At 34.9% G+C, this 9943-nt stretch overlaps 1 protein-coding gene across 1 annotated transcript; it reads right to left on the bottom strand.

Annotated features, from left to right (window-relative positions):
- Positions 1-765: 765 nt before the first annotated feature.
- LOC104591460 (anthranilate phosphoribosyltransferase) lies at positions 766-9386 on the bottom strand. Its single transcript, XM_010250301.3, has 10 exons — positions 8773-9386; positions 6603-7079; positions 5351-5508; positions 5106-5189; positions 4920-4972; positions 2662-2743; positions 2315-2422; positions 1971-2094; positions 1744-1829; positions 766-1283 (listed from the first exon to the last, which is right to left on the bottom strand). Exons 1-10 carry the CDS (start codon positions 9146-9148, stop codon positions 1062-1064), a joined length of 1770 nt encoding a protein of 589 aa, XP_010248603.1. The 5' UTR covers positions 9149-9386; the 3' UTR covers positions 766-1061.
- Between the last annotated feature and the right edge of the window lie 557 nt (positions 9387-9943).

Here is a 9943-nt window from a genome sequence, read left to right as displayed (position 1 = left end):
CAGACTGAGGAGCTTGTACAAAGTAATTTAACTCGTATTATTTGTCACCAATAGTTTGGATTAGATTCTTGTTCTTTTTCTGTTGTTTTTTCTAGTCTATTTTTGTTTTCTGAGGTAGGGAATGAAGGGTGGTAGATAGGTGTAAAATGCTAATTAGTTAATTAGATAGGATCACTAAATCTTTGTTAATCCGATACATGCAGCCAATCCAGCTCAGAGCCTCAGAGTAGGAGAGAAAATGGGTGGTCGGGAGACCCAGCACTGAGTTAGGATCGGGCTGGGCCTAGATTTCTATAGAGGGCTTAGCCGACCCTAGCTATAGGACCATCATATATACTGAGCTATAGATCAGGGCCAGGAAAATAGCTACCCATACGGCCAACCATTGTTAAGTTACAATTGTTCAACCATATGGGTGATTATCTCTTTGTTCTTGAACAAGTGAAGGCTGTCTTGGTCATTGCTTGCTTACACATGGACGTCTAAAACCATCACAAATCATGATACAGATATATCCCTTTGCATGGACGCTCATTCTTTTCTCCCATCGCATTACATCATAAATATATTCTCATTGATCTGCTGTTAGCATAAAACAGAAAAGAAAAGAAAATGAATTAAAGGGAATGCCCTTTCAATAAGATGACGGACATTTACACCTGAGAATAGTAGATGGAGATTTTGATGACTAAGTGACCAGATCATAGAACCAGGGGTTCTCTTAAAACGCATTAGATTTCTCCCTAATTCAACATGTTGAGTCAATGGTCACAACCTCTCATTTCAGGGAATTCTTTTAAATCGAAAAGTTAATACACGTGAGGGAGTTTCAATCCAACAAGATAAATGTCATTAAGTTACATAATGTAGAAATGCGTCCTGGGAGGGAAAAAACAAAAGAAAAAAAAATGGAGAATTTGCAAATATCTAACTAGTTCACAAGTTTTATTTCCGTTTCTCTTTGTTCCTGTTTTCCTCCCTTTTTTTTTGAGTTAGTAATCATCTCATGAATACAACCCTATGTCATAAACAAAGAAGGAAGAGCAGCGCTAGGATCTTGTTTACTTCACTTTATGAGAGATCTTTATATAGTTCAAGAGCCTATTTAGGGCCTTGCCGCTGTCTATGGCCTCTCTAGCTCTGTCCAACGCTGAGTTTATGTCATCCGCACCATCACATCCCAACAAGTGGTCCACCATTCCAGCATTCAAGACAATCCGGTCATAAGCTGGACCTTTTTTGCCACGAAGTGCAGCTAAACCCAACTCAATATTCCTCATAATCTAAATTCAAAAAGGAGCAAAACACACTCCACTGTTAATAAACCTCATGGAACTAAAGGTAAAAGGGAAAGATGTCAAAAGGGTTATATTAAAATAAAAAGAAAAGAATGATGGCATTAACAGGAACATGGAATTGTTACTGAATGGGCAAAGAAACTGTAAACCCTTCCAAATTTCTCACCGGACTAAGCACTTGAGAAACATGCCCAAGCAAGTCAAAATGATCAAAGTTCAGGGTGTTACTTGGTTTAAAGAAACAGAAACTTGTATACTGTATCTTTTTTTTTTTTTTTTGAGAAAACTTCCATCTTGCATCTCATAAATAAAGATATCATTTTGCAATAATTAGATGAATTAACATAGAAAAATGTTCACAACTCATGAGTTCAATTAGAAGCAAGTTTGAATATTTTGTTCCAAGAACGAGGAGGATCATCAAAGGAATGTCAATGAAACTTACTGATCTGTCAGTTCTTGGAGTATCTGTGGGTTCAAAACCATAGTCCTTAGCATTAACCTCAATTTTGAAAGTCTCACGTGAAATGCCTGCAACATATAAAAAATGACTCTTAACGTTTCTCTTAAACCAATAACTCAACATTTCTCTCTCTAACAGGAAGAGAGAGAAAAAATAAAAGAGAAAAAAAGGAGAGAGAAAATGAATGGAAAACAACTCAGATATATTACCATCAACATCAGATATAGATTCCTTGCTAAGTGAACGGAACCCGGAGCAGTAGTTTACAGGAAGACCTTTTGACAAATGTACTGATCGTAGTCTTGTTGTCATTGATAATGCACCTTCCTCACCCTACACCAGTGACACATTAGAAGAAAACACGAATAGTGGGAATCCTACAGGTACTAAGGAGTAAAATTCAACTGCAGGCGTACAACCATCTAAAATTGAAAATGCACATAACTTTATCCTTACACCTAAGTAATTTTCTAAAAGCAAGGACAATCAAAACAAGGAACCAGTAGAGTTTTGTAACTAAAAATTAGTATAGTGCAAAGTGTGGAGTGTGGACCTTCACCACCAAACCAGAATGAACACCTCTTCTTCTCATAAGCATTAAAAGAAAATCCTCATAACCTTCATGATAAAATCCAGTAACAATAGCTTCTTTCCCACGGGCCTGTTAATAAATCAACACATTTTCAGCATTTCTTTTAGGAAGCATTCTGAATGAAGTTTTGTCCTACAAGTTATTTCTAATAGTAATAGAAGGGTATGACAATGATAACTGGTTCCAAAATAGGACCACAATGTCTTCTTCTGAAAATGGCTCATACAGTCATACTGTTTATATTGTGTAGGAGTAATAAGGACATAAGCAGAGGCCAGTAAAATAAAATTTTAATTTAAATAACTCACCCTAACAAATTGCTGAACCTTTTCAGTTGTTGCTAATGGTGGGCGTTTTTTTATGTGCTCCCTCAAGCCTATTAATGAATATCTGCAAAACAGCAAAAGTAACATCAGGGTTGTTAAAGGCGTGTATGCTGATCTTGTTTTCATAAAATATTTTTCCATCGTAAGTTGCTTCTTTCTGTATTTTTATTTAGAATATGGTAGGTTGTGCCCCAAGTTGATAATCTTAAAAATACATTGGGCAGTGATAGTTGCTATGCCCCATCAGAAGTAGTTATAACTTGTTTCCCATGTAAAATCAAAACATCTTGTAAGAGAACTATATATATTAACAAATAGTCCTAGAAGATTGTCTGGTAAGTGATCATATTTAAATCCATCAGCTACCATATATCTTATTCAACAAAAGGAAGGAGGTCCAAAACTTCAGAATACATAATGTCTGAGCAAGAAGAGCCAACGTGAATGAGGATTAGTACCACAATTTTACTCTCATTCAACAGAAGAAAGACAAATGGAATCAGGAATGACAAAGGAAGACACTAGAAGAGGCAAATGCCCCTATAAAGAAAAGAAGACACCATCATCATTATTATTATTAAAATATTATTTTTTGACTGGTATTGCATACCATATTCAATTATAATAAAGATAATGGAGAAAATTATACAAGGTGTGAACTATATTAAAAAAGGATGTGGAAAAGAAAAAATAAAGAACCTCCTGAACCCATATTTTGGGACCCTAGGGTAGTTCCCTAGGTTCCATAATCACATTTCCTTAATAATTATCCATAATTTTCATAAGAAAAGTATGAACTTAATATAAAAGTATAGAAAATCAACATATTCATGAGAAGAAAAAGAAGAAAGAAAAGAAATTTCAAAAAATATAGGGGCTGAACCCCTATTTTTGTTATAGTTCAAGACAACATTTTAGTTTAGGTGTGTTGATTAGACAAAATTTTAAGTTCTTACTTATTGGTTCAGGTTTTGAAGTCTTTGAGGGTTCAATATGGCATTTAGCAATGTATATAAACACACAATGAATTTTTAGTTTAATAATGTCCATTTTACAATTATAATATAAAAAAATTAAGAATATAAATGTATTTTATAACACAATATACAAAACTGCTTGGCGATTAGGCGAGGTGAGCCTCCAAGGGCGCCTAGTTGCCTAGGTATTGCCTTGACAACTATGTTGTACATAGAGTGAGGCCAACTCAGCTAATTTGCTCCAGTTTAAATGACTTCTTCTTAGTCCTCAAAATTGCAAATTCTGCTATACATTGGTAAAGCTCTTAAGATTTGAGGGAGATGATGTTCTGGCTTATTCAGGGCCCTGAAGGCCTACAAGAGAGGTTGACACATTGAGGGCTACTATCCTTAAAAATATGAGCTACAACGATGAATGACCATTGGACATGGAGTGTGATTCCCAAGTGGTTACTGATATTATTTATTTGTACACCATTTTTTTTATTATCAATAAGGTTTCTAGTTGTGTTACCTATCAAAACATTAAAAAAAAAGAATGAAGCCTTTTATATAAAATTTTCAATATCCTCCTCACAAAACCCAAATTAATTTGACACAACAGTTTGGTGTGAATTACATGGACCATTAGGTTAAGATCTTCAAAGTGATAATGAACAGAAGAAGACATGTTTGGGTCTACAGTTTTCTTCAGAACATAAACACAACAAGAGGGGTTATGTCCAGAAGGATCAAGAATATAATTTAGGCAAAACCATTTATTTGAGCTTTTTTCTGTTCCTTTCTGATCATGGGTTCATCTCAATGTGGAAGTCATATGAAGGAGATTGTTGATGTTGAAAAATCATTTCTGAAAACCTGCTAGTTAAATCCTGAAATTGGGCTATTGAGCTTAAATATTTTATAGAGCAATGAAATTGCATGCTTTGCCCTTAAAATACATTTACAATAGATTGGGGTTTGGAATGATATAAATCTTCTGAACCCTAAGAATAGTTATCTAAAGATCATCTTGTCATACAAGTTTGTGAGAAACTTATGACAATATTAGTTGTTTGATCAGGAATACATTACAACATTATCTTTCTTTTCTTTTAATTAAAAAATTATCCTTAAAAATCTTATCTTTGTGCATTCAGGAACACTTATGCTGTTAATTTGATATCAGAAAATTTATCAATAAGAAATCATAGGAGATAAAAAGTTGATAAATGCTATGTGTTCAGAAAAGAATTAAGGTTGAAGATGGAAAGATGTCCATACAAGGATGGGTGAGCTTCACGTAGACTTATGTATGCAAAACCAAGATCTTTATCCTGAAGTAAAATTTAAGAAATCTGGTCAAGGACAACACAAGGAGGTGAAGAATAAGCATGATGATATTGATTACAAAAAGAATAAGAATGATGATGAAGATGGTTGAAATGCATGTGAAAAGAGTAGATGCACCTCAAGAAGTTCTTTTGCCTGCATTGGAGATAAGTGGGTATTTGCTCCCATGAACTTAAGCATTTGTTCTTCAGTTATGCCCCCCTGAAAACCTTAATGGCACAAAATTTCAGAGATTCCAGAAATGAAGATAGAAAGATTGTTACTGATAACAACGAGGATAATGAAGTGTCAATACCATTCAATACTTGAAGAGTAAGAAAATATTCAACTGATTGCAGAACTTAAATTAATCAATGGCTGACCTTTGGTGGCATCCAGTCAACACCATGGAGCAGAGAAGATTCTGCATAACAGGCTCTCACTGCAGCAACAAACAATGTGCTCCTGAAGTATCGAGTGTTTCCATCGTAAGTCTCACCATAGTGAGTTAAAGATCTAACATCAGCCACTGGAGGAGAACCTGATACATTGCATAAGAATACATTGTTGGTTATCACTGAAAGTTTTTTTTTTTTTTTTTTTGACATTTGTGATAATGAAGTTTACAATTTGTTGGTATTTAGATCAACATTTAATTATTAGTTACTCAACTATCTAGTGTTACAAACAGGATTGTGATGGCAAAAATAATGAATGCGAACTTGAGATCAACTGTCTCTTTCTGGTTTCAGTGCTCTACAATAAAAAAATATTTTAAATTAATGCACATACAACATTGTGATACATGAAACCATAAGCATGCTTTGACAAGAAATCCTAAGACAATTTGCACAAATAATTAGAGGTTAATAGCTTCTTCTTTCAATACATAAACAGAATTTGATAATCTTTACTCAAAAGAACTATTATAAAAACGAAAGGTAAATCAAAGAAGTCTCAAAACTATACATACTCTTGCAGATTCAAAGCAATGAAAGCCACTTTTAAGTTAGTTACCACGAGACATGCCCTAAAAATTAGAAGAGTACAAAAGCATAGTTGTCAAAATCTTACAATTTATGACACAATTCACAATTTGAATCATGAAACCAAAGGGTTGCAATTTAAATTTTTTGTCTGAATCCTTTTTCTGCAAAATATTATGATTATCGTTGGAATGAATCTTATGACTCAATTCATAAATCTTATGATCTACACAATCCATGCAATTCAAATCAATTCAATTGAGACTTACTTCTCTACTTTGTCATTTTTTGTTTCTTTTTATCTTTTCCAAGGAAACCTGTTTTAAAGACCTTACTAGAAAATGATTTGTTTATGTTATTTATGACCTTTTAGAAACCATATTGAGTTTATTTTCCATCATATGTAGGTTAAAGAGCTATTGCATGTGGATTAGCTGACTTTCAAGTTGAACTTGTTTATATCATCTTAAGCTTCTAGTGTTCAAGTGGTAAAATATATTGTTTTAGGTACATAAGTAATCTTAAATTTTAAAATACAATTCATGATTCAACATTCAAGTGTCTCTACACTACACAAATATGAATTTCAGAACACAACAAAAACAATTAGACATATACCAACTAAAGGTTGTGACTTGTGAGTCATTACCAAGCTCATCATCAAAGGCAAGGCAGTATGCTTTAAGCTCACGATCTGTTTCTATGTTCATGCGTTGACCTATCAGAAATGCTGAAAGCAATGCATCATTCACTCTTCCCGATTCCTGTTTATCCAAGCCCAATGGGATAACATCTCTAAGAACACCTTGGACCTCCTCATATCCAAGATGACCTCCTGCCAAAACCTCCCTCAGTGCACCAACCATTCTCATTTCAGTAGTTCCACTACCAATATATTGGGGTCCAATTGAACTACCCATTATTGATCCTTCAGGATCTGCTAGGAAAATTATATCCGATGGAAGGGCCCGAACTAAAAGTGGCCAAAATTTGTCCATTGCACGTCTTTCCCCTTCACTCCATTGGGTAGCCTCAGGAAAGGCATTTGCTCGGATTGTCATAGCAGCAAAAAAGGCCCCCAGCTGTGCTTTAGAAACTTCCTCTTCATCTTTGAGTTCTCCCCTTGCTAAGAAGCCATAAACTAAAAATGTTAAAAAATCAACCAACATTGATCTTGAATATAAAATAGCACAATGTTTTCAAAATTCAAACATAAGTGTTAAATTCTTAACATCATAAAGTAACTCAATAACAAGCATATGAAATTCTAGTTTCCTTTCTCATATTGCTAGATGTTATATCGGACCTCTCTAAACCCATCCTAAGTTTAAACACCTACTTAATGGCAAAAATGACAAGCAATATCCAAAAAAATCAATAAAATAATAGGTACAAGACATACATAATCCTATGATTCCCATCAAAGCTTTGTATGAATAAACTCCAGTAGGATACATCTTCCAAATTCTCCTTGGAGCTAATTAGTAGTACACAGCAACAGCTGTCAAGATCTTATGATTTATGATAGGATTAAAGGTTCAAATAATTAATCCCAGAGGTCGCAATTTGAATCTTACAATTGAATCATTCTATGAGAAAATTTTACAATTAGTGTTCAAATATTATGATTTGAAATTGTTAAACTTCGTCATTTATTTATTTTTTTTAATTTTTTCAGGAGATTTTATTTATATTTTTGAAAGGTAAAGGTAAATAGATGTATTAATAATAGGAGAGAACTCTGGAAAATATTTACAAAGCAGGTCCCTTTGAGATGGAAGGGGACCTCGCCACAAAAGAAAACAACTTAGAGAAGTTACAATTCAGAATTAGGTTCATCCGGCTCAAAAACAATATTGAGCCATTGATCCCTGAAGCTGTTAAAAGAGTCCAGCAAAATCTTGCTTGATAAAGGCCCAGCGAACCATGAGGAATTCTGCCTCACCAATCACTGCCTCCAAAGGAGCTAAAAATATGGCTGTTTGGCTCATGCCAAAGAGCCAGGCAGATTGCTAAAGAGGCTAACCGTCATAGATGAGCTACCCTTTTAGGTCAGGAAGCAAAGAGCTAAGGGATATTTCTAGGAACTTAGGAAGCAACCATGGACTCTAAAACAGCCTAATGAAATGCACCCAGATAGCATAAGAGAAATGGAAAAAAATCAACAGATGATTGGCTGATTCCCATTTAAAACCCTTACTACAATAATACTTATTTTTTGGTAGAAACTATAATAATACTTATTTGCGTTACATAAAATCTATTTAAAAATCTTTTGATTTTACTTCCCATCATATATATGTAGGTGAAAGAGCCACTTTATAAATAATTGATTTTAAAGTGGAACTTGACAATATAATCTTACACTTTACGAGTGGTAAACTTCGTTGTGTTAGTTACCTTGGTGGATGTGGATTGAAAATGGCCTACAGTGATGTTTCCATATAGTTAAATTTTTAGTTTGTATTTTCTTCTTTTGACAATTTACAAAAATGAAATAACTTTATGATTTATGATACGCTTCATGATTTGACTGGATTCAATTCAACCTCTTCTACTATTTTAAGAACAATAACATAGTCACCTTGGAAAAGCTTAAACAGAAATAACAACAATAACAATAATAAACAGAAAAACATCAAGTCATCAACCAGGCGTATGAGTACGTGTACCTCTATTGAATCGCGTTCTTCATGTATTGTTCACGGTAAATAATAGAATTGAGAGCAGATATCCCGAAACAAGACTATATAACAATGACGACATATCGTCCTGAGGGTGAGGGGAGAGGACAGGGAAAAGAGGAAGGAGAAACAGACCTGATCTGAGGATTGTCTCCAAGACCTTGTTCGCCTGTTCTTCTCCAAGAGGCCTTGTCTGTGTCGGACCCGTACATATCCTAGATTGAGCTTCCAATAGAGTCTGATTCGGCTTCGGGATCTTGGAACTGCGATACGAAGTAGATATGGCAGGATTTCGAAGATCGGATTCTGGAAGTCCCAACTGATCGATGATTGCAGAATCCAATGCGGCTTTTACAATCAATTTCTTCTTGTGTTGAATCAAACAGTTGCGGTCGTTTACAAGAGATGGAAAAGAGATTTGGTTTGGTAAATTCGTTACATGTCGGGGTCCATAGGTGTGAATTGTAGGAATGAAGGAGACATTAGGGTTTGGATTCGACAGAGTTCTCATGGCGTTTTTTTTGTGTTGATTTCCTCGGTTGCGACGAAGACGAATTGAGCGAATTCAACCACTCTAGTCGCTAGTAGGTACTAATAAATTCGAATCACAGTCCTTGGTCAACCGTTAACAGTTGGATTGCGGTGTAGACTGTAGAGCAGTAGAGGTTTGACAACCGTTAACAGGGGGAGATGTTACAAATTCACGGGGGTAGTGTAGGGTTCTCGTGGGCATGAGATCTCTGGACTCGGTCTTTTCTTTCAGGTTTCCAGTACTTCAAAACAATTCTTGGTTAGTTAGGTCGAACCGTGTTAGCACGTAGGTGCCGGTTCAGTAGCCATTTACTTTAAAAAAAACATCTCATTTGATCAGGTTGAAAATAATGTTACATATCACCAATTCATAGAATTGGCTATAATTTAGATATGCAGTCAAGAGAGATGACACTTGACAAAATGTAATGGCAAAGCAAGATTCATATATGCGATTCTATATAGTTGGGACAAGGCTTTTAGACAGTGGGCATGATTTGGTGGGGTTGGGGGATGTTTTAGTTGAAGAATATTTGCGAGATAGTTATCTTTGTCCTTTTAATAAAAAAATTAAATTATGTATAAGCAATGAGAGGAGATAGATCCTAAAGCACTGTGTTCGGATCTCCTACCCATACCTTCCCACACATCCATATTTGCATGTTACCATTCATGGGGAGACGATTCCAATGTGCATCTCTAACATCCTATGGGTTGGTATGGGCGGGAAGGATTTTTGTGAGTAAGAGATCTCGATATCACAAAGGCTCAATTT

This window comes from Nelumbo nucifera, chromosome 4 (genome assembly GCF_055504915.1).
Source record: "Nelumbo nucifera cultivar China Antique chromosome 4, China Antique-T2T, whole genome shotgun sequence".
NCBI classification, from domain to species: Eukaryota; Viridiplantae; Streptophyta; class Magnoliopsida; order Proteales; family Nelumbonaceae; genus Nelumbo; species Nelumbo nucifera.
This window is presented reverse-complemented; position numbering and strand designations above follow the sequence as displayed.